Source organism: Festucalex cinctus, chromosome 16, assembly GCF_051991245.1.
Source record: "Festucalex cinctus isolate MCC-2025b chromosome 16, RoL_Fcin_1.0, whole genome shotgun sequence".
NCBI classification, from domain to species: Eukaryota; Metazoa; Chordata; class Actinopteri; order Syngnathiformes; family Syngnathidae; genus Festucalex; species Festucalex cinctus.
In genome coordinates, this window is record NC_135426.1 from 12,972,866 (window position 1) to 12,998,034 (window position 25,169).

General features: G+C 43.1%; 1 protein-coding gene across 3 annotated transcripts in view; it reads left to right on the plus strand.

Moving 5' to 3' along the window:
- Nucleotides 1–25,169, plus strand: part of LOC144003720 (pyruvate carboxylase, mitochondrial-like) — a 131,950-nt gene that overhangs the window by 96,800 nt on the left and 9,981 nt on the right. For all 3 annotated transcript variants that reach the window (XM_077500238.1, XM_077500236.1, XM_077500237.1), the window contains 10 exons: nucleotides 7,423–7,567; nucleotides 7,639–7,728; nucleotides 10,807–11,028; nucleotides 12,181–12,337; nucleotides 16,792–17,032; nucleotides 17,147–17,314; nucleotides 18,127–18,208; nucleotides 20,241–20,398; nucleotides 21,974–22,060; nucleotides 24,458–24,637. In XM_077500238.1, the coding sequence (XP_077356364.1) occupies nucleotides 7,423–7,567; nucleotides 7,639–7,728; nucleotides 10,807–11,028; nucleotides 12,181–12,337; nucleotides 16,792–17,032; nucleotides 17,147–17,314; nucleotides 18,127–18,208; nucleotides 20,241–20,398; nucleotides 21,974–22,060; nucleotides 24,458–24,637 (1,530 nt within the window). The remainder of the gene's footprint in view (nucleotides 1–7,422; nucleotides 7,568–7,638; nucleotides 7,729–10,806; nucleotides 11,029–12,180; nucleotides 12,338–16,791; nucleotides 17,033–17,146; nucleotides 17,315–18,126; nucleotides 18,209–20,240; nucleotides 20,399–21,973; nucleotides 22,061–24,457; nucleotides 24,638–25,169) is intronic.

A 25,169-nucleotide genomic window follows, 5' to 3' on the forward strand; every position in this document is an offset into this window, starting at 1 on the left:
GGAGGGAGAGGGAATGCAGGAGGATGGAGATGGAAAATGCTGCGTAGGAACAATACACAAGACGATCAAGCAGAGTAAACGTTTTATTTTGTGTTTATCAGTTTTACCACTTGGTAATATAGGGATACGGTTTTACATCCTGTCTTACTTTCATGTGTACCAATAATTATATGGCTGATAATGGAAGTTATGATGGTTTTGTGCTCTATTGCCTCTAAATCAGATCTGTTATTAAAAAAATAAAGAAATAAATACAATCAGAATCATCTTTATTGACCAGGGAACTTTGTCTCCATAGGTTGAAGTTATAGAGCAGGGGTGTGCAAACTGCAACTCGGGGGCCCTCTGCAGCCCACCAACCATTTTTCTGCAGCCCGCAGCGCATACTTAAAATGACATTAGACACAGCCCACAAGAGTCGTTAAAAAAATGGTTATTAATAATTTGGTTTATATACTGAAGAGCTTTTCTTTATATGAAAAGATAAAAATCGACGAAAATTTCTCTTCAAAATACTGTGGTAGATAATTCATTTTTAGACGCAAAAGTACTTTCTTCCACTTTCTGCTCTGTCAACATCCAATTTATGAAGCTCTCACATTAACACTCCTCAAGTAACTGTTTGAAAAATGGTCAGCTTAGCACAGTTTCATGGGTCAATCTGCTGGTCAGTGCAGGGGTGGAACTGCATTCTTCCATTTTTCTGTATCGTGGTCAAGTGGTCTCATTAGTGAGAGTCTTTTGAATATTCGAGTATGATGACCTAACAGCAGTTTGTTGAAATTGATTTGTGACAAGTTGAAAATGTATTTTTGTGAAAGTAACTGCTTGATGTTGTTGAGATTCTGTTAGTAGTCACCGATGTGGTTTATTTTTAGTTGTGTTGGGAGGACTCTCATAACAGACATATGGAGGAAGAGCGGGAGATGAAAGGAAGACAAGCTCTTAGCGCCTGCAGCTACTCTGGGGCCAATGAGAGGAGGGGGGAGCAGAGGAAGAGGTGGAGGAGGAAGAGAGCGTGAGGACAGCGAGGTGAAGAAGGGAAGAGCAAGGCCGAGGCTCTCCGAGGGCGTTAGCGAGATAAGCAAGCAAGTGCAGGCTTGGAGTGGAATGGATTTGAGTCAAACACGTGTAACCCGTATCCCTTCAAATGCGTAGATAGCGGGGAATCGTTGTTAAAATGGCAACCTGTGCTGCAGCTGCAGCATCAGACATTGCGGTGATGAGGCGTCAGAAAGATGGGGATGAAAGGTAGATGGGATGCAGCGGTTTGGTTTTGCCACGGCTCAATTTCATCCTTCTCTCTCTCGCTCTCCATCTTCTCATGTGCGTTGGCCCTGCTCTCTCCCGGTCCCCCGACAGTAATTATTTGGCCTGCGGTCAGGTATTTTTGGACCTCCCCTGGCGCGAGCGGTTTTGATACCTCATCCGGACCAATCATATCCAGTTAACGGTGTTCTGCTTCGCGGCTCATTGGCTCGCAATTAATGCGCCCTCCGGCGAATGTTATGAGGAGCCATGGTGTTCTGTGACCTCAGTATTCATGTGTTATATATGATTATGTATGTGTGTCTTCACCGTTTTTAACTAGACTTCAGTCTAAACCAGGTAATACATCCAATGAAAATAGTGAACTTCAAATGCATTGTTCCTAATTATGACACCCAATACAGAAGGTTAATATTTGCTGTAATCAAAAGCCATTTCAATCAAACAATGGACCCGGATTCCGGGCTGACGTGACCACTCTAGGGTGCCTCGTTATCTGCCTTGAGTGCATGCATGTCATGGTGAAAAAGGAAGAAAAGACAGGAATGGGAATTTTATTTAATTTTATTTTTTTAAGTGTGACTAGACAGCCAGTGTTTGGACTGGGGCTCCAGGCTGACATGGCCACTTTAGAGTGCCTCGTTGTCTGCCATTATTGCGTGCATGTGATGGTGAGAAAGGCATGAAAACCAGGAATGGGGCAAATTATTTTCAAAAGTTTGACTAAGCCAGCATGAGGACTGGAGCTTGAGGCTGGAGATGCCACTTTAGAACGCCTCATTGTCTGCCATGAGTGCCTGCATGTCATGGTTAGAAAGACAGGTAAACCTTGAATGGGGCTTATTTTACTGTGACTAGACAGCCAGAATGTAATCTGGATCTTCACGTTGGAGTGGCCACTTTTGAGCGCCTCGTTGTCTGCCATGAGTGCATGCATGTCATGATGAGAAAGGCGGAAGAACCAGGATTGTCAGACACACTGTTGCTCATCTGTGATGTTGCTTGTAAATGGTCTGGAGTGCAAGACTGAAGGGCTGATCCCACTCCATTTGTCACTCACTAGCCCCAAGTCCCACCTTCTAATTTTGTGCTCTGAGCTGTTTGCATGTCATTGTGCTTTATTTATGTGTTGCGCATTAGTAATACGCTCTCCTAATGATTACCCACTTACTGCCGCCGCTGGGAAGCGGTCAATGGAGTACAAGAAAAAGTGTGGCGGCTCTCGTTCGTCTGAATTGCTCTGGCTGCTCAAAAGCTTGACTCATACACTCGGATCTTACAGAAGAAATTACTTGAGGGAGATGGTGGCCCGCGTTGGGAAATCAAAGATGCAAGCCAAATGTTTCCAAGAGCGAGTTGCCATGCATAATGCACGGGCGGGATTTTGCAATCGGACTAAAGGCTGACGAAGAATGACGATTGGCCTTTACCTTCTGCTGTTTTGTGTGTTTTATGGTGTTAGTTATTTTACATTTTTCTTTTCAGGTTCTCTCATAAGCTCTCGGTGTAGACCTTACAATCAATACAAAGTGAAGCAAAACACTTTTGAGTTTCTGCTTTTTCTCCTCACCAGCCAACACTTTAGGAGGTTTTCCACAGAGGAAGAAAGAGAGGCTGGGTACATTACACTTGAAGCACAGAAAGTTTATTTATAGCCCAGAGAGCGCTCATCAAGACAATGCTGCCGAAGAGCTCGCTCAAGTGTCTTGCCAGCTGACGTCTTTGCCATCCTTAATTATGTTGTTACAATGACACGCGTTTCAAGGATTGGATTAGATCTGCTTGAGAGTTGGCTGAAAGGTGCATTCAAGAAAGTTTGCAGGCTTCAGAATGAAAGCTGGCAATCCACCGTTGCCCTGGCGACGAACTGACCACCGATGACATTTAATTATGGATAATTGCGAGTGAATATTCTTTAATATCGCCATGCCTGCTTGCATTTGGCCTAAATTGGATGCTGTACCGTACCTGAGGTGTGAAATGTCTGACGCTGGAACGCCATCATTTGTGTTGCTGCTCTTCAGAACAGATTGTGAGCTGTGTCACTGTGCCTAGGCTGCAGGAGCCGCTTTGAGGATAAGTGTGTGTTGGTGGTGGGGTTATTTTCCTCTTCTGAACGTTTGGCCGCCTCGGTGCTCAATGCTAGAGGTGTCCTTTACAAGCACACTTTTATTGTAACGGCGCAATGATATGCTTTGTCTCTTATGTGCCAGCCGCAAACTCTTTCAGCACCAAGGACAGCTCCACAGCATACTGCAAGTGATGTCGCCTCTCCTATGTGGAGAAATCTGACAGCACAAATACAGTGTTACTACATGATGGATGGATGGATGGATAGATGGATCGATCGATCTGCTTGGTCATAATTGGCTGCAGGTGATCACGCACAATTGCTTGGCCTATCTGTGCTGCAGGGAATTTGGTGCACTTGTGACTGTTGTGATGGTACGTCGTGTGAATTTCTGTATTAATGTAATCCATTCTTACTAACTATGCCACGCAAAAAAAGGAAGCGTTTGGATGAGTATGTGCAATATGAATTGACATATATGGTGTTCCATAGAGTTCAATTCTGGGGCCTCTGCTGTTTTCATTGTATCTGCTGAAAACAGCGGTGGTTGTTTCAAAGTGTTCTATAAATATAGAGTTGATAACACTTTCTGAGTTCAAGGTGAAGAGAGCATAATTCAATGAAAAGGTGACTCTCCCTGTTCATTTTGTTCACCACTAGACCCATGTCTTGAATTCGGGGGGGGGGGGGGGGGGGGGGATCAAGAAGGATGCTGTGAATGCGCATAGGAAACTTGTAATGTTTAGTACCTCAAACAAGGTTTAGAATCATTGAATTAACCCAAAGGGGCCGTCTTATGGTTCACTATTGAGGAAATATTTTCTACTATGAACAGAATAAAACATGTTCCATTACACAAACTTTAAGTGACCCCTGCTGACGATTTGTCCAGCGATTACTATAGAGTTGTTAGCAGCCAGCTGGGCTCAAGCGGTGTGGAATGTAGTCTGTTTGTGTGCTCCAGTTTATGTGTCAGAGCTGGCGGTTAAGGCGTGACAGATGTGGGGGGGAGCGAGTGGAGGCGGAGGAGAAAGCATGAATGACCCAACGGTGCCTCTATTCAGCTCCTAATCAGTGAGGGGAGCACAGAGCGGGGAGGTGGTGCGACTGTGATCCGCAGTGCGTCATGTCACGCGCCACAAATCGGCCCTTGTACCTTCTTGTGTTTGTAATTTGGAGGAATTCACGTTTAAGAGGATAACGGCATGTTTTAGGAGGAAATGTTATGAGAAATGAACAAAACCCTGCTGAGACACAGTCCTGCTGCTACACGGCGTTTTTTTTTATATTATGCCATGGCTTGTGGTTGGGGATTCTGGATTATGTCATTATGTTCATTTGTAGCAGTCATTTTTTTAAGAAGCCCTCCCCACCACCACCTAATACAACATTCATTTATTATTGAAGTTGAATCTAATCCAAAGACCATGAGAGTCTTTGAGATTTGTCTACAGAACCATGCTTCACAAATATGACCACTCATTAATCACCTTCAGGCAAATAGCAACACTAGCAATACATAACTAGCATTAGCAGTATAGCCAACGTATATTAGAATGACTTATTACGAATAACACTATGGGTTCTATTTTTGGGACTGACCTGATTTGGTAATTTCACAGATAGGCACAGGCTGGCGAATCTGTGAGGGGGATGTATGTGCTGCTGTGGGAGTGGAAACCGCTGATTTCAGTCATGGCGTCAGTCATCAAAAGTTCAGACCACCCCCACCCTCAATTGTTAGCAGTGGATTTTCCGCCATAGTTTCAGCAAAGCTCCTGAAACCCCAGGTAGCAAATGACTGACACTTAATCAGTGATACCTTTTGTCGCTTACTGATGTTTTCCCTTGACCCAAACTCGTCTTTGCATTTGTAATGATGTGAGGAGTGGAACTTTCGCTATAACTTTACACTACAACACTCGTCCACGCAAAGCCGGTTGCGACGGGATCGACACGGAGTGAGAGGCAATGCGGCAGCCGTCTACGACAATACAGAGTAAACACAAGGCCAGTCACAAGTACATGACATCTTCCGGGGCTGAGGATTGTGCACAGATACATTTATGTGAATAAAAGGATTTTGGTAGACTGTGTGTGTGTTTGTCATTTGCATGCAAGCCAGCATAACTCTGAGAGCCGTATCCAAACGGATGTTACAGCGCATCCAAATCAGGGACGGGGTGTCTGTCGAGGGGAGGTGAGTGTGTGATGTTGTGTAAAATAGGAGGGAGAGAGGGAGCAAGTGCGTGCGCGTGTTTGTACCGCCAGGCATGCCAAGCAGCCTGCTAATGAACACATTGATCTGCTACAGCGGAGTGCAAAAGGACACAGCTCCGTGTATTCATTTTACTCATTAATAGCAGCAGCTTGTGTTATTTGTCTCCATTCATATTTCACAACATTAGGTACATCTGCACCCCATCTCATTAGATCTAACACAGGAGCCACCTCAAGCATTGTGCCTCAATTAAAATGTTTTCATGAGTCAGACTAAGATCTGTTTGTTCATATATATATATATATATATATATATATATATATATATATATATATATATATATATATATATATATATATATATATATATATATATATATATATATATATATATGTATATATATATATATATATATGTATATATATTGTGCAAGTCCACTGCCTAAATGACCCAATCACAGCTCCATCAAAGCCAGTTAGTCCTAATAATTCGACATGCTGCATGAAAAGGTTCTTTTCACTGTTCGTCCCAGAAAGTTTGCTCATATGCGCCCTGACACTAGCAAGCACCTGAATTTGTGATGCAATAAAAGAGGATAAAATCGATATTTCATAGGTTGCCTGTTTGTCCTTGGAGACAGCTATCTGCATGGGCAGCATCCATTCTAATACTATTACTATCGGCTATCCTATAAATGGGAAGGAGAGTCATATTACAGCCAAAGCGTTTATCAGAAGTCCCCCTCTTTTCAGTTTTTTTCTTTTCTTTTGGTCCACACAACTCGTGGCTGGGCATGCTGCACAGCCTCGTGAATCCCTCGGCTGTCTTCTCTCGCTGCCCTGCCTGCCTGCCGCACGAGGCTAAGAATACACCCTAAGTCCTCGTTTTGCCTGCGCTTCCAGAGAGGGACACGTTTCGTCTCACTTTCTTAACTCTGAGTTGTTTTTTTTGTTTTTTTTTTGCAAGCTCCCACAAAGTGCCGTGGATAGGAAATCTGCCTCTGTTTGTTTTCTGTGCGGCAAATAAAACGATACGCGTCTCATTTGGGCTGTATTGGCGAGACCGAGTTTCACGTTTACGTGCCTCAAAAGATTGATTTCATTGCTCTGTGGTGCTCTCTAGGGATCGCTAATGAGTTCTGTTTGTTTTGTGTGTGTGCGTGTCGCGTTGACTGCACCTGCTAATTATTGGATTCCTGAGTGACTGCAGGGGCAATTATCTCATTCTCTAGTCACTACAGGTGTTACGGAATGTTAGCTAAATGGACAGTATGCATGCTATCTTCACTGTGTGTGAGGCTGTAAGACACTGAGGCACATACGTGGGCTTAGAGTGGGCCACTTTTTACCCGATACCCAGGGGGTCTTGGTTGGTGACCAAGCTCTGTGAGCATGCTAAATAAAAGGCAAGCTCGTTTCCCTTCACGAGTAGAAGGGGGTTATTTTTAAAAACCACACGGACACAATTGACACAAACAACTGTAGCTCTAGAAACAAGAGTGATCGATACGTAAAACAATGACCTGACTAAGTAGTTTAATAAGCTGGAATCAATCTGCACTCACTGACCTTCGTGGCTGCAATCCAAACTTTTTTCACTCATTACTGCCTTAAATAACTTACAGACTTTCAATCTTGAGGCAACGTAATGATGCATGGCTCTCACAAAACTACCCAGACAGTTCAAGAGAATTCATAGATTTAATTTTTTTCTCAAGCGGTTTTCAATACTTAATGTGCAAAAGTAAGCAGATGACAAGGGGACCGACTAATATTGATTTATGAAAAAATGTGGATTTGAGTTTTTTGCATTGTGACATCAATTACATTATGCTGTTTGTCTCCCTTTCTCCCCATCCTAGACTAACATCCCGTTCCTCCAGAATGTCTTCTCCAACCACCAGTTCCTCCACTCCACCGTGGACACCCAGTTCATCGACGAGAACCAGGAACTGTTCAACCTCAAGCCCACGCAGAACCGAGCGCAGAAGCTGCTGCACTATCTGGGTCAGACGCCAATCAAATCTAACAAATCTATCTATTTGTTGCCGCCTTCCAACTGTCTGCTGCGTTTGAAGGTCACGTGATGGTGAACGGCCCGACTACACCCATCCCAGTGAAGGCCAAACCATCCTCGATTGACCCTGTTGTTCCATCCGTCACCATGGGTATGTACTTTTACCAATTACAGGATGTGCATTTGGTAACTGGGCTTCCGGGATTTACACAATGACTGAACAATTAAAGTTAAAGGTTCATATTTTTGTGCCCAGCCTTGCACAAAGCTCAGTCGAACTCTTCCCATGTGTGAAGTTTTCTTTCTTTGAGTATTTTCCTAGAATCTGTGCAGGTAGAATCTGGCGTAACAGGGTACTTTTGGGGGATGTAATGTATTTGACTCCTGGCAAATTATAATAGAATTCCTTGTTTGCATTTAAATCAAGCCGGTTTGCGCGCATGCTGTGTTTTCCATGATATGAGTTTGGCACACACTGCGTTTATACATGCAAACTGTAAATTGAATCAAACCACCTGCGCCACTAGATAGACCTGGTTTTACTGAGTTTAAAATCTTATTTAGATTTTTGTCACTGGTGCACCGGTAGGCCCAGTGAAGCGTAGCACGTCTACCAAATTCACAAACATGCTAAACTAAACTTGCCCCACCACAAAAATTGTCGATGAAAATACAGCTCAAAGTGTTTAGTAAGTTAACCACTCTAATTGAAGTAGATTTTTTTTTTTAAAGAAACATTAAGACTGTCAACAAGTGCATTACAGGTATTAAAATACAATTGGCAAATTAATCTATAAAATGCCCTTCATTTGAATTCTGCCTACTTCTGTCTCATCAAAGTAGATGGGTTCACTTCCCTCGGGGCCTCGCGTTCTCAAATTGTAAACACTTGTGGAACCTTAGGGCACTTTGGATAAAAGCAGTGTCTGAATGACAAATGGGCTGTCGAACAGTCGGATGGCTTTAGGCAGAAAGTCCTCCCTAAAAGGTTCCGTTTAGCACCCGCCCTGGGAAAGGACTGCGCTCTGGGCTGCTCCGCTGAGCGATGAGTAAAGCGATAGGGGGTGCGAGCGCAATTCATGAAGCTGCAAAGTTGTTGGCATGCCTCAAGTCCTGCAGGACCGACTTAACGACCGAGCTGCGCTGAGAGCATTCAGCCACGCGCAATCTCGCGAGTCAGGCTCTTTTGCTCATTTATGAATTTGCCCCAAATGCTCTTTACACGGCGCACTGTGGACTTTGGATCGATTAACCAGTGCCCCACGTTGCCCCTTTGGTCTCGGTGGTCTTTTTTCCAAATGCCGTTTTTACATCCTTGTGAGTGGAAAATCAGCCTCACCGCAGCGCAGGCATCCCTTGCAAATATGAACGTATCAATAAATAATGTGAGTAATAGGGATGGGTAAGTACCAATACCAGGTATCGGGCCGGTACCTGGTCTTACTTCAAGGGGGAGGTCCCCAAAATATGTGTACAGTTCGTTTATCTTTACTGCTCGCTATACTACATATTCTCGGTTGAACTATTTACTGGATACCGGAACGATCGAGTACACAGCTGTGGAGCCTTTTCTGCTGGATGCGGAAGAAGGTCTAATCTGTTCAAAATGGTTTCTACTCTTATACTGTCTTGGCCGCCCTCCCACACGGTGGATGGCGAAGCCTAGCCCATATGAAAATGTGTTAACTGGTTTCAACCAGAAAAGTGTGCCAGAGTGCAGATAGATCGGAAGGCACCAAACCAGGACAGGTCACAGCGACACTATAGCCTAGCTCCAAGTCACCTATCTAATCATTAAGAGCCCTAATCTAACATATGTCTAGACTACAAGTCAAAATTAACACATTTAATTGTTCGATCAGCTTGCCTCAGACAATTCCTGCGCCACCAAAAAATGACCGGGGGCGTGCCCTGCAGGGAGCAGGTATACGGGCCTGTGTAGATGAATGCACCTAAAGCTGAGTAATGAGATTTGTAATGTGCGTTTCTTTCATTCAGATGTGGGATTGAGGGAGAGAAGAGAAGGATTAGGCCGGTATTATCACACTGCGCCGAGGGAGAGGGACGTGGAAGGAGAGTGGGGTTATAAAAAGAGGACAAGAGCGGCTTTGGTCCGGTGTAGGCTATAATCCTGCCTGCATACAGAGGCAATCATCGGCCAGGTGCAAACATGAAGAGCGATGAACTGATCCGGTCAGCTATAGATTACTGTATACGAACATTTTAAAGACCGCCGCATGATCTACATCAAAATGTAAACTTTTAGTCAAAGTTCTCCCTGATGGAGGTAATAAAATGGCCAATTAACTCCATCCCTGTGCATGTAGGGTACATCGAGTGTGTGATTACAGTAATCGTAATGCACACAGTAGGCGCGCAACACAAATGGATTTATAATGTGTGTTGTGGAGCTCTAAGTGACATTCTATTGCTTCTTGTATTATTTACACGGAAGCCTGCACCATTATGCTCCATGGCGTTGTAAATACATACCGAATTTGGTATGAAAATGGGCAAGCGATGCACATAAATCATTTGCCTGATTCCATTTTGATAAGTTTAAACTAGTGTCCTTTTTAGTTGGGGGCCAGCTCGCTCGGCTCATTACTGGAGTGTCCCGATGCGCGGGAGTTCATTTGCTTTCGGTGGGGGAGGCGCACCAAGGAAAAGGTCAAGTGCAAAGAAACCCAAAAGAGAAGTATGAGAGGGCTGCGAGCATGCGGGCGGATAGACGCTAGCTCATTAACTGGACTAATTGATTGATGAACATCCACTCCCCAGCTCAGATTGATCTGACTCGGGTTACCAATATTTGTAAGCCTCTGGTTGCGCGCTCGTTTAATTGCCTGGCAGCGGCTTGGTGGGATCAGCGCGGGAGTAAAATGTGTTGTTTGCACTTTGATGGCAGACCTGTGTACCTCAGTGGTAAGAGGTTATGAAGAGACGCTTTGTTGTTATTGATACATTCCAAAACCATCCACAGTAGGTCAAAATACACTTGAAAGAAACTAACATAAAACAGAATTGTACATTTAATATTACAACAATATTCAAGTCAAGTCAACTGAAGGTTTCATTTCATCTTTTGAAAGTCTGCTAGCTCAATACTAACACATAATGTGAAACACCATAGACGGGTTCCCAGAAATTAGCATTGATGTTACGGTAAATATAAACCTGGATTTACTGTAATTGCACACTTTGAATCTCCCATCATTTGCACCTTTAGGAGACCCTCCGGTGGGATTCCGCGACATCCTGCTGCGCGACGGTCCCGAGGGCTTCACCAAGGCCGTGCGTACCCACCAGGGCCTCTTGCTGATGGACACCACCTTCAGAGATGCGCACCAGTCCCTGCTGGCCACCAGGGTGCGCACCCACGACTTGAAGAGAATCTCGCCCTTTGTCAGTCATAACTTCCACAACCTTTTTAGCCTGGAGAACTGGGGAGGTACGTCACATGATGGAATTATTATGTGAATTGGTATTATTATTATTATTATTATTATGATCTGCTCAACTGATTGATTGGCAGCTGTTATTGCTTTTAAAATCAGTTTTAAAAGTCAACAAATAAATAAGTAAATACATGTTTTGTTAATGTATGAGGGAAAAAAAACTACAAAATGTGAAACAGTTTAAGGAGCTGATGAGTCAGCAACGTTTTCTCTCCATACACTGTCCAATGTAGGGTGCAGAGGTGTCAGTCAATGGCGAAGTGACGGTTTGTTATCTTGACATATTGTCTCGCCGCCGTGCTCTGGGATCATATTTGGCGTCACGTGTGCCAGCCGCTCGCAGGCACAATGAATCATTGGGCAGATTAAGCTGCGAAAAGCCCTTTGAGGATTAGTCCCTTCCTGATTTAGCGTTTCTCCCACCACTGTGGAGAATATAGTACTTTTGATTTGGCTCACATAACGTAAGGCGACACTTATCACGTGCCACACTACCATTTTTTGAACCCTTATCAGATGGTGCGGATCAAGTTATCATGTGGGAGCTTGTCAACATGAATAGGAATTGTGGCGAAGATGCCTCATTTCCAGTCGGTCTTCTTCACTGCAGCGACTACTCGCCCTCATTCCCGCCATCTAATTACGCGGCGCATAGCGCGCTGTTTGGGATGAACTCCTTGGCTCAGCACCATTCCATATCAAAGTCCGGCGAGCTGACGTCGGCTGAATTCCAACTTGGGCGGGGCGGTAAACAATTGATAAAGCGCAGGCTGCTCACGGGGCTTTCCTAGTCTTCCAAGAGCGCTGTAGACTCACTCCATTTCCAAACGCACACTGCAAATGAGATTTAATGGTGACAGTGTTGGATCAGCACAAACCCACCGGCGGCTTCAATATTTCTGGCTTATATGATAAATGTCTAATCCACTACGGGAAATGAGAGATTGCTATCGACTTTTTTTTTTTTTTTTACGTCTCTGCACCCCCTCTTCCACGGAGAAAATATCACACAAGCGAACTTAAAATAACAAAGTGTTGGAATGAAAACGGAATGTGTTCATATCCTTGCATATTGCGATCATTTTAAGTCAGATGTCAAGCCAGTCACACTTCATGTCAATGTGTGTGTGTGCGTTTACACGCAGGTGCCACCTTTGACGTGGCCATGCGCTTCCTGTCCGAGTGCCCGTGGAAGAGACTGCAAGAGTTGAGGGCTTTGATCCCGAATGTTCCGTTCCAGATGCTGCTGAGGGGAGCCAACGCCGTGGGCTACACCAACTACCCCGACAACGCCGTCTTCAAGTGAGTCACTCCGTGTGTGTGTGTTCCGCACGGCCACTCCATTAGGGACACCTGCGAGAGATGGTATTCGAGTCGTATGGAATAATCTGACTCTCGAGCCAGCGTGATTCATTGGAGACTAATTTTTAACTGTATCATACTGAAAGCTGTTTCTAATAATGCCATTTGAGTCATAGTTTTACAAACTCTCAGTACTTTGTTTAAATGATTTTAAGGACATGTTTGTTAACCAGCATTTCAGATTTACAACATGCTTGTCAAAATCTTGGACAATAACCATCTTTGTTTCAAAATTACTTGCAAAATTGCTTTCAAAAGGAGCTTGCTGGGTAAGTTGTAGTGTTAAATGAAAATGTCAACATTTTTTAGCACCCTAAGGTTTTCGACAATAAATGCAAATTTACAAAATTTCAATATACCGTAATTTCCGGACTATAAGCCGCACCCAGTGCATTTCTAAAGGGAAAAGCATTTTGTACATACATAAGCCGCACCTGACTATAAGCCGCATGTGCCCACATTGAAACATGAGATATTTACAAAAAAAGATGGTACACAGAAAGAGTTTTCAAAGGTTTAATAATATACCTTAGCTTTTTCCTTCCAAACAGTGCCTGTGACGCGGCAGTAACACAGCAGCAATACGGTAGTAACACAGCACTAACAGGGCTGGTTAAAAATAACATACATACATAAGTCACTGAGACTGAGAATTGTTGTATTTTCCATGATGAGGGTCTGTTCATGCTCATTTTATTCATGCACAAAGCGCCAAGTTACATTCAACTTGCGTCTTCCTCTACACATATATTCCACCTGTCTCACTCTTACCTTTTCTGCTCGAGCTCCCCTGGCGGCTGTTGGAAAAAATACATTTATTAGCCGCATCATTGTATAAGCCGCAGGGTTGAAAGCGTGTGAAAAAAATTGCAGCTTAAAGTCCGGAAATTACGGTAATTGAAATGTCTGTCTTTCCCTTCTCACTCATTATTTTAGTATAAAATTAAAAAAGTGCATCCTCAACAAAACTATTCCTATTACCAGTCGGCTACCAGAAGAGAAATGAACATCTCAAAATATATTTTTTTTAATTGATTGCTTATCTCGCTGTTGGATTTAAAAATGCATCAAAAATAGAATCTGCCCTCTATCACTAGTGTTTTTCGCACTTCAAGTCCTTTAATTTGATCCAAAATCAACAGTGCAGTGCCTTCAAATCACTTCCTATTATGTTCATGTTTTCATTCTCATACACATCTATTTACTAGCAGATGTCTATGTTTTCGTCGTACTGGAACTACAACTACTTCCTCTTTCTGTATCTAAGAATCAAGGGTCCTACTCGTACTACCACCCTAATCCTGCCATGGCCGATTAGACCCAATGAAAACTGAGCTTTTCTGGCAGCAAATTGCCAAATCTTGCAATGTGGGCCCGGACACAGCCAGCTTCCAATAGCTGGCGGGACCGAGTAACAAAGCTTGGATAACAATGAGTGTAATGAACTGTTAAGAAGGAGGTAAAAATGTGAGATCGCACATAATTTGTGGATTTTATTGTGACAATGTAGAAAATGTGATCCAATATTTAAAAGTGCTCAGCAGTCTTCACTCGAGCTTCCACACATCTGTTTGCTTAAATTCCACCACACACCAAACCACATGACACACCAGTGTAACGCTTTTGAGGGCTCATAAATAATAAATGTCATATCTGCCCGGAGCCCTTTCCCAAATAGATTGATTAGTCACCTCCCTGTCGTGGGTGACTCATGCCTGCACATGCACACACACACTCCAAGGTGTAAGACCCCCTCCACGCACACACACGGAGCGCAGATAAATTAGTAGTGGCTTTATGACTAATATGGCAGCCCACACACGCACGCGCACACACACCCTGTCCTCTCTGATGTTTTTCTGGCTGCCCATCCCTCTGCAATTTGACTATTTATCCCTTCTCTTATAGTTCATTTTTATGCTTCCATTCATCTCTCATCTCTCTCTTTATGCTGCCATTGAAAATGGGCACCATTACGATTAATGTCTCTGATCCATTTGCCTCCATCCCCCTTTTCACGCTGTCTCTCTCGACAGTTTTTTTTTTTTTTTTTTTTAGTGCTGCAGGCTGCTTGTGAAATGGCCCAAAGCGGCGCTATCGACACGATGGAATCAAAGTGTAATTCCATGCCGTCTAATTGATTTAAAGTGCGTTTCATTGGGTCACGCTACAAGTTCTCCAATGCTAATGAGGATCTTCCTGTCGCTTCAGGACGAAGGAGAGGGAGGCGAGTGGGGGCGGGGGGTGGGGGACTTTTTGACGCAGGCAAGAATAATAACAACAAAATTTAGGACGCGGCCGTGTTTGTGTTGCGGTTTGTAAACACTGGACAACGGCGGCTGATAATAATCCCCTTGTGGCTCGCCGCTAAGTGTTTGTTGAGCGAGACAATGGCTCTTGTGCAAATGTTGTGTTAAAGCAGCTGCAGTCAGGTGCTGACAAACCTGATTAGGATTGCCAGGTACCACAATAAAGGCAAGGATTTCCCACTCAGGCTTTTTATGGATGGATTTGTGCAGCTTATCCTGACACGCACGTGCGGCGTTATCTGTGACAACACCAATTCATGACCATTTATTCGCCGCGTGTGTGTAAGCGACAAATCTTTGTTGTGTTACTCTAAATCAGGGCTGTCAAACTTATTTTCATTGCGGGCTCCATCACAGTTATTGGGGCCCTTAAGGGGCTGGTTATAATGGTGAAACACATAAATGGAAAATCGCTCAGAATGTCACAGTAAGCCGAAAGTGATGATTTTTTTTTTTTTTTTTTTTTTTTTTAAGGTCATGCTTCGGTTCACATTGGGTACAGCTGGGTACCAATTTAATGACATTTGAAGTGAAAAATAAATTGCAATCTTCTTTTTAGGAAAGTGAAACAACAATAGCTGTCTTCTTTTGGTGCCAATTAACTTCCATAGCCTCCGATCTTCATCAGTTCACATTGGTGTTTGTAGGTTATGCAGAGAGCAATTTATTTATTCATGTATTCATTTATTTATTTGTTTGTTTGTTTGTTTGTTTAATTATTTATTTGTTTGTTTGTTTATTTATTAATGCTGATGGAAAGTCATTCTACATTGTCCACAAAGACCAGAAGGAAACATGGGAAATCCTGGAAAAACAAAAAAATATTTTTATTTAGTATTGAAATATTAAAATATTATGCTTCATATTAAATTTTTTTGCGGATTTGGAAAAATATGCAGGACAAACTCAGTACCTCAATAAAATTTGAGTCGATTTTGTGGAAAAAAAAAAATAGTGATAGATAGACCGTCATATCTTTTTAGGACTGATACCAACTATTCGTAGTCAAGGTAACCGATAACGGATATTTAGAGCCAATATTAATTTGCAGTAAAAGAGAAAATATTAGATTGGCTGGCACCCTGCCTACTGCCCGAAGACAGCTGGGATTGGCTCCAGAACCCCCGCGACCCTTGGGACAAATAAACGGTTAAGAAGATGGATGGATTGATGGATGGATGGATGGATGGAAACAATATTTGCGTCAAAATGTAAAAAAATTGTTGAAGTTTTCTACAGTATTTATCCAAAAATTTCAACATAAGTGAAATATTAAAACTTTCAATTAATTTTGTTTTATTTTCTAAAACAAAACAAAAATTGCACGGTTCCCAGTGACAAGTTTAATAATAAAAAACAACATGAATAAAAATTTCCCTGAAGTTAATCCACTTTTAAATTGATTTGAGCAGTGAATACTTGCTAATGTGATGAATTTTGGGTTTTCTTAAAGGTTGCAAAGATGTTTGTTTTGTAGACAGTGAAAAATTGTCTGAACATGTTCAAAAATTCTTTGCAGCAAGTAAAGACTGTCTGTAAACATCTTTGCAACCTTTTATAAACACTTATGAAAACTCAAAATTCACTATGTTTACAAGCATTAGTCACCCAGTGACAGACCAGCTATATCGGCCTTCAGATTTGATTTAAAAAAAAAAAAACAAAAAAAAAAGGCCGATATTCATCTAAAGGCCAAATAATGACGCCGATAAATAACCCAGTTGGTGTATCCCTAGAAAAATGCACAAAATTCTTGCACTTAATGTTGGTTTCTTGTTCAACAATTTTGTGCCATCCTTGAATGGTAATTTTTATGCAAGAGAGCCCTTTATACCGGGAAAAAAAATACAGTTTGTGGTTATTTTGTTGTTTGCTTCAAAACCTGTTGTTGTTTGTTTAGGATAGTGGACATTTTACATATTTATATGAACTATTTTTTTGTGTTTTGTGGGGCATTTGTAACCAATTAATTGCATTTCCATTCATTTGAGTGGGGAGAAATGACTTGAGCTTCTTGAGTTATGGATGATGGAACAAATTAAAATTCTTGATCAGTTTTGAACAGATGTCTCTGTCTCTCGTCAGATTCTGCGAGGTGGCAAAGGAGAACGGCATGGACGTCTTCCGCATTTTCGATTCCCTCAACTACCTGCCCAACATGTTGCTGGGCATGGAGGCCGCCGGATCAGCGGGGGGCGTCGTGGAGGCCGCCATCTCGTACACGGGCGACGTGTCGGACCCCATGAGGCAGAAGTACTCCCTCAGCTACTACATGGAGCTGGCAGAAGAGCTTGTCAAAGCCGGAACGCACATCCTTTGCATCAAGGTGAGGGAGTAGGATTGATTACGATTAATCTGCGTTTAACGTGGATGATACGTTGTGGGATTCATCTGAACAAAAGTGGATAATCAAGGCTGTTCCTCTGTCATCGGATTCCAGGATATGGCTGGTCTGCTCAAGCCCGAGTCCAGCAAGCTCCTCGTAGGAGCTCTGAGGGACCGCTTCCCACACGTGCCCATCCACGTGCACACGCATGACACGGCTGGCGCCGGCGTGGCCGCCATGCTGGCGTGTGCGGAGGCGGGAGCTGACATTGTGGACGTGGCGGTGAGTATGACTGCCTTGACCTATATAGTTATTGGGGAGACGGGAATGAGCCGACGAGTCCAAGAACAGCCTGTGTCGCCTTCTGTGCTCCTTCCGTCTCGACGAAAAGGCGCCGTCGCATATTTCCATTAGCATGAACAAATATGATTTGTCGGATGTTTGCATAGTGAGATCTGAAAACGTTCTCAAAACCATTCATTGAACCAAGAAGCTGCTATTTGCAATTTGGGCATCTGAACATTTCAATACTACTTTTTTTTCCTCCCCTTGCATGCTGATTCTACTTTACAATGGAAGAAAGTAATATTGATTATTTGTATTGCCTGTCTGGATAGATTTTTCACGGCTGCATTTGGGATCAAATTATTTAATTTTCTACCCCCAAAGCCGCCATTTTTTTCCACTTTATACAACCCAACCATTTTCCGTTACACATTCGTTGAACCCTTCCTTATTTAAAAAATAAAATGATTTTTTTTTTCTTCAAATTCAAGACATAGGCATAGAATTTCCCCATCTCCATGCATTTTAAGGACGTTTCTTTAGTTTTTAGTTTAGCTAGTTGTGCTGGATTAGAATTGATCAACTTGGCATTGCAAATCATGCAAAATCTTTGTGGTTACAATCATGCAATGTAGCGTGATCACTAGCAGCCAATGATGGCCGAGCGGGGTGCATCATCACAAATAATGTGAGTCGGGTGTGTATCTTGACCGCCGCTGAACACCTGAGCCTGACTCACCGAACCCCTGAGGTTTGATCGAACCCAGGTTAAGAACCACTGATTTCTACTTTCGTGTCTGTCTCCACAGGTTGACTCGATGGCTGGCATGACGTCGCAACCCAGCATGGGAGCAATGGTCGCCTGCGCCAAAGGGACCAAGATGGACACCGGTAAGCATGTTTCTGTCCCTCAAAAGACAAGTGCAGGCGAACCTAATGTTCCCGACCAGCGAGGATGAATAAAAGCAAGCGTGTTATAGAAGATATAAATTTTTTGAGGGTTGTTATTAATGGTCTGGAACATGTCTGGGCTAGCAGTGATTTGCGTTTTGAGAGTGTCCTTCCCCACACACTCGGGAAAAACAAACAATCAATAAATGGCAGCATGTTTCTTATTGAAGTCACAGACACAGCGGCGCATCGGACTCGCTGATATTCAGCCAATTATGAGGGGAAGGAATTGAGGAGGAGGGAGCTAGAGCCAAACAGTGATCAATAATAAAGACGTCGGCTTGCTTCATTAACGAAATGATTTGCCGGGAAAGACAAAAAAAAAAAAGTGATGAAATTTGTTTGCCCGGTGCAATTGCGAGCCAGCTATGCGTACAGTCCCAGAATGCACTTAGCTTCGAATAGCCTACTGACGTGGTTGCTTTAGAGTGCCTCATTGTTGGCCGTGGGTAAGTGCACTTGGAAGAGTCTTGTTATTTTTTGTAGTGTTTATTTCTAAGTCTGACTTGATGCCAATGTGTGGACCGGAGCTTTGGGCTGTGGTGGCTGCTTTAGAGTGCCTCGTTGTCAGCTGTGAGTGTGCGCATGTCATTGGGACTTTGCTCTTTGCTCAAAGAGGGGGAAAAAAATCTTTGTGGTTACAATTTAAAAAATGGTTAAAAAATATATTTTTAAATCAATAGAAATAAATACATTTTAATTCAAAATGTGAAGAATTTCAGGGGTGAAAAAACATCTGAAATAATGCAACAATTATTACTGGACTCAGGCGGGATTAAAGTAACTGAGTGGGCCCCGTGGTCCATCCTTTGTCCTCTTCTTATTAAAAAAAATTAAAAAAAAGTCTTCAATCTCTGTTGCTCATTATCATTCAGAAGCAAGTTTCTTTTATCATTTTCCATAAGGAAAGACTTTGAAAATTCCGTCAACCCGTCACCTTGTGCGCTCCGTCCTTCTTTTGAAGGCCTGCCGCCTCTCGTCTTTTCATTCTCACCAAACAGTGCGGCCTTGGATGCTTCAGAATGTTCGGGAACGTTCCTGACCTTAGACTGTTTTCACCCCCCCCCCCCCCCCAACACACATACACACGCACACCCTTTTTCATTCCATCTGGGCTCCCAAGCAATAATGAGTGGTTTGCTGCGTGCTCCTCTTCCTCTTTCACATTGTCTCTCCATCCTCCTCCTCGTCCTCAGTGGCATAGCAATTAACAGCACTTTTTACATGCACATTTCACTACCCACCCCTTTGGCAAGCACTACCATCACTATTTGTTTGTGGTGAAAAGTGACTGTTAATTCCATTTGTCTCCTCATTCAATCACTGGCACACTCTGGGGATGACATATTTATTTGGCAAAGCGTCCATTTTGTTGCTCTTTCTTACTTACTGTGAAGATGATTTCATTAATGACAGCTGCCCCAACGACTGCCAGATTGTTGACAGTGCACCCACAACAACACGTATTTTAGGCATGATGTGAATATGCAAAAAATAAAAAAAATAAAAAAGACACACAAAAGCAAATTGAGGACAAGGGGAATAAAATAAATGATATCATTATAAAAATAATAATACAAGCTTTAGCTTTTTGGCCAATAAAAAGCATTGTTTTAACCTCTATCTGTCCTTTAGCAGTTTTCTCCACAATATCCTGTGGAAGCTCATGTGCGCTTCCAGCCACGAATAACGCGAATATCGACATCGCTGTGACTGATGTGCGCGGCGCGTCGCCACCATGATGGATGCGCGGAGGAGTTTAACCAAGCAGCAAACAAACAAACAAAGGCGCCGACTGCTACCTCCGGCCCCGTCATTGAACGTTTAATGCGCCGTTAAGCTTTTAGTCACAAGGCTCGAAAAGTCAGCCTTAATTCCGCCTTAACAATGATACTAATAAGTGGCACACTGCTGTTTGCCCGCTGGAACGCATTTGAAGCTGTTTTTGAAAGTTGTCGCCGTGCGGTTGCAGGCATCGCTTTGGAGAAGGTGTTTGACTACAGCGAGTACTGGGAAGTGGCTCGAGGCCTCTACGCTCCGTTCGACTGCACGGCCACCATGAAGTCCGGCAACGCCGACGTCTATGAGAACGAGATACCCGGAGGACAGTACACCAACCTCCACTTCCAGGTGCCCCGCAGCTATTCTTGTCCCCCTTTTTTCAAGCTCAATGAAGCGAAATGGACTTTTAGTCTCACAGCTGACCTGTGAAATTGAGATGATGTAAACACACGCCCCACTGTATGCCTGTAGGTCCAGCCATGACAGTCTAATAATAGAGCTCCTATTCCACCAGACGTCATGCTGATGTGTCACACAAACTACAGAAAACGTGTTTGCCCTCTTCAGGCCAGTTATTTCTCGCAAAATCTAATGAAATCAATACAAAAATTCTGCCTTCATAAAGATGGCTATTCGCGGTTTTAACAGAATATCGGGATTCATAGTGAGCATTCAATTCAGAAGGTCAGACAAACTTTCGAGCAGTAATTCTCAAAGTGTACGAGTGCTACAGTGGCTCCCTGTAGAGTAGTGGTGTCCAAAGTACAGCCTGGGGTCCATTTGCAGCCCGCTGACCATTTTTTAGTGGCCCGTGGCATATGCAAAAAATACTTAAAGCAAAACCATAAAGCAATCCTCCTAATATGCCTTTTCCCCATCAATTCATGTCAAAATAAAGTTTTACTTAAAGGCCTATTTTATTTTAATTTTGTTGGTATCTTGCCGTTTACTTGAAATTTACTGTTCAGAGGAATTTAAAAGTAACCTTGCCAGCCAGATTGATAATTGTGATTCACATTATCAATCTGGTACTTCATAAGACAGACCCGTTCGGGAAAGGCAGAACTTGCTGTACAATACTTCCAGCTGATTGGACGATGCGGCATCTTTGCACATTTGTTTTGACCAATCAAGGCAATGTATGAAAATGTCGTCTTCCGTCACATCTTGGGGAGGGGGAAGGGGGAAAGCATGGATATATTTACCAGATAAAAATGCACGAAGCACCTTTCGCTGTTCAAATTCAACAAGAAAATGGTGAGTAATTCTGTGAGAACAGAATTAATTGCAGCATCCATTCATCTGTTAGGTTTGTTTGTTTCCCCCTCGCCATGGGCGCTTACTGGTTGCGTCCTGCCCTAAACAACACCTGATTGGTCCGACCTAAAAAAGGTCAGCTGCAAAGGAATCATCGGGAGCGGCACAAGATGTATTTTCCGAAGTTTGTGAACTCACAAATGACGCAAAATTTCATCTTGCTGGCAAGGTTAATTTAAAAGTATTTATAATATTTGCGAAAGGCAGTTCAGATTTTTTTCATAATATTAATATTATAAAACTTTTGGATACACCTGCTCAAGAAGTATGCAAAAGAATCACCACCTAAGTAGAATTGAGTTGTATTTAACTTTTTACACCACTTGATGAGCTTTTAAACTTTTATTGGTACTGTTTTTATGTAACTTCTGTTAATATTGCAGTGGCTTACAATAATAGTAACTACTCCTGTTTTATTGTGGTACTACACTGTAAAAAAATCCATTAAACAAAAAATTGCACTGGATCTCATTAGATAGTGGGGTTGTACATAATATTGTGGCCATTCCTTGTAAGTAGATGAAAAGTGTTAGACCAGAAGTTGACCCAGAATTTCCTAGTAATCATCTCGCTCAAACTCTTGTTGTTGTTGTTGTGTGACTGCAGGCACACAGTATGGGCCTGGGGAATAAGTTCAAGGAGGTGAAGAAGGCCTACACTGAAGCCAACAAGCTACTGGGAGACCTCATTAAGGTGAGATGTGGAGATGAAACACGCCCGACAGCACAGAGGCTCGATTTAATGTTGCCTTCCTTCCCGCAAGTCACCAAGAAATGAACTCGAAGAAATGAACGTCCACCTTTGGTGTTTCCTTTCTTCATCAAGCCGACCTTTTTATTTTATCATCCATCGCAGTGTGATTACATGCTTGCATGGAGGACACACTTACATTAAGATAAGATTAAATTTCCGTCCTACGGTGTGTGCTTCGAACAAACATAACTTCACCTTTAAGTCCACTAGCTCAAGGCTAACATATAATGGGAAACACCATTGATGGGCTCACGAATAGCATCGGTAATTGCCTCCAGTTTCAATCGGCAAACATTCATGTCTGTCTTCTCTTCGGTTTTGCTTCTTCCTGCTCACTCTTGCAATAGAGCGACAACTTGTGCACATATTTGTCTGTATTAGCACACCGTCTCTCTGTCAGCTTGCTTGTGGAATTAGAGGCTACGCACAGACGTTTTCAGGTTGAGCACTCGTGCTCCGTCTGCACGGCCGCTGTCAGTCTTCGCCCCCCCCCCCCCCCCTCCTTTCTTCACTCCATCATCCTCTGCCGCTCGTGCGCCGCCTCCATTTGGTCTCGACTCAGACGTCTGTCTCCCCCTCATTTTGATTAGACTCTGGGCTCGTATCTCTAATCTCCGCCTCACTCTCCCAGTGTCTCGTTATCGCTTCTGTCTGCTGTCTCCTCCTCTGGTGACAGGTACCATTCTTCACCGCTGCCGCTTGCCTGCCCGGCTCCCTTGACGCTGTAAAAGTGAGAGAGTTGTTTATGTGCTCGCTCATAGACACACAGAGGAGTGAGAAAGATGAACAAAACCCTCAAGACGGGTTTTTAGGAGGAGGAAGAGGAAGTGTGGAGGTATTAAGAACAGAAATAGAAACGCCTAGCAGAGGGAAGTGCTTTAAAATATGAGGATATGTATGAGGAGGACATGCATGTGTGTCTAAACGGGGGGCGTGCAGGTGCTCATAGGGTGACAGATGAGTGATGAGTTAGCGCAGTGTGCCGCTGCTGTCAAAAATTGCTCCAAATTGCAATGCATGAAAATACAAATACAGCCCCAGTATCAAGAAGGAAAGTACTACAGTATGTTATGGTTTATGACCGCAACAATGATAATATTGAAAGAAATAGGTCTCCAAGTGAAGAAAGGGAGTGTGCTTTAGTGTGATGACAAATGCTGCTAGTAAGCAGCGAGAGAGAAAGTCATGATTCTTGAAGACGCATGAGAAAACAAAAGGCAATGGGCCTTTTACTTTGCAATAAATAAGCAAAGATTGGCCTTAGGAAATGCTGATAACGTTGGAGAAAGTGAGACTTGGGATGCACAGTCACGTTGCAGGCTGCTTTTAGTTTAGTTTTTTTTTTTTTTTTTACTTGTGGGACTCGTGTAATGACCACACTGAAGATTTTAGCCGCCGGTCCCTCAAGCATTCCTGTGAACAAGCTTTATGTATTAAAAATAATAATAATAATAAAATGTTTTCTCAAAAACAATCAATGAGTTTTGATAACACTTGCGACTGGCACTTGAATTCCGGTGGCTCTTTACTAGAGAAGTAATAATATTCAAAATTGATATGATATTATCACGATATGAAGGTCACAATTCGATAATTATCACACTATTGTGGGGAGGTTGGTGATTTAAAAAAAAAAAAAAAAAAGTCACAATATACTCATCCAAAAAAAAGGCTAAATATTTTGCTTTGTACATAACTGCAATGCATATAAACCAATCTAATAATCCTGAATATTGAGGCACTTACTTGTTAATGCACACACACATTGAGTTCATCCACACATTGACTCACAAGCATATTATGTTCCCCTTTATCTCTATTAGCATGGATGTTAAATGTAGAAGGGCCAAAACATCCCTTATGAAAATTAAACCGCACTAAAAAAAAAAAACTAGCAGCCAGAGGGTGCTAGAACTACATTGATGGAAATCAACCTGACTTTTTTTAACAGATGTCCTGCTTTTAATATCGTGACATGACAATGATATTGTGGCAGTTTTAATATCGTGATATCACGGTATTGCCATTATTGTTACATCGCTGCTCATTACAGCAAGTGAAGTAAGCATATATTCCTCTCATTTCTCTACAAAAGCTGCTCAATTGTGCAAAAGCCATTATTGTACTCAGCAACGTATGCCACTGATGCTCATATTGACGTCTCAGGCAGTCCACAAAAACTCTGCTCATCACCGTCATGCAAATGAGCTCCCATTAGCATCATGATCCGCCGTCATAAATAATCAACAGGCACGTGTGATTTTAATGAATGTTTTGCTTGCCGAGAGCTCGCTGCGGATTTTCCTCAGAGTACTTAACTGCCGGCGCGTTCTTCAGGTGACGCCGTCCTCCAAGATCGTGGGGGACCTGGCTCAGTTCATGGTCCAGAACAACCTGAGTCGCGCCGAGGTGGAGGAGCGGGCCGACGAGCTGTCCTTCCCTTTGTCTGTGGTGGAGTTCCTGCAGGGTTACGTTGGGATACCTCACGGAGGATTCCCGGAGCCTTTTAGATCCAAGGTAATCAGACCTCTTCCATAAAAGGGAATTGTTTTCCACAGCCACCCTTAAAAACATTTTCTACTGTAAAACCCCTAAAAAATGTGCTTAGTTAGTAAGCATCTCTGCTTTTCTGCTGCACACGCACCAGGGTGATATCATCCGCTCCGTTTGCTCAAGCTGCGGGCGTTTTGTGCACGCGAAGCACGGAACATGTCATGTTTCTTTAATGACGCCTAAAATAGTTCGCGAGCGGTCATTACGTCACATGCCATCAGTCCAGCATTTTTTGCTTCCCCCCCCCCCATGCAAATACAAACCCCTAAAAAGGTTAAAGTGGCCCCAAGTGTTTTGTCCTTCCATTGACGTCTTTCAGCGCCGCGAGTGAACTCACTGACGACGAGCGTGGGAGCGTGGCGTTTAATAATTGTAAGCGCGAGAGCAAACAAGCTTTGTCTTCATTTGTGCAAGCGACCTCCCGAGGACGCGGCGTCAATAATGAGCGGGGACTTCAATGGCACGGCCATCTTTGAAGTGTCGGCAGTTGAGTCAG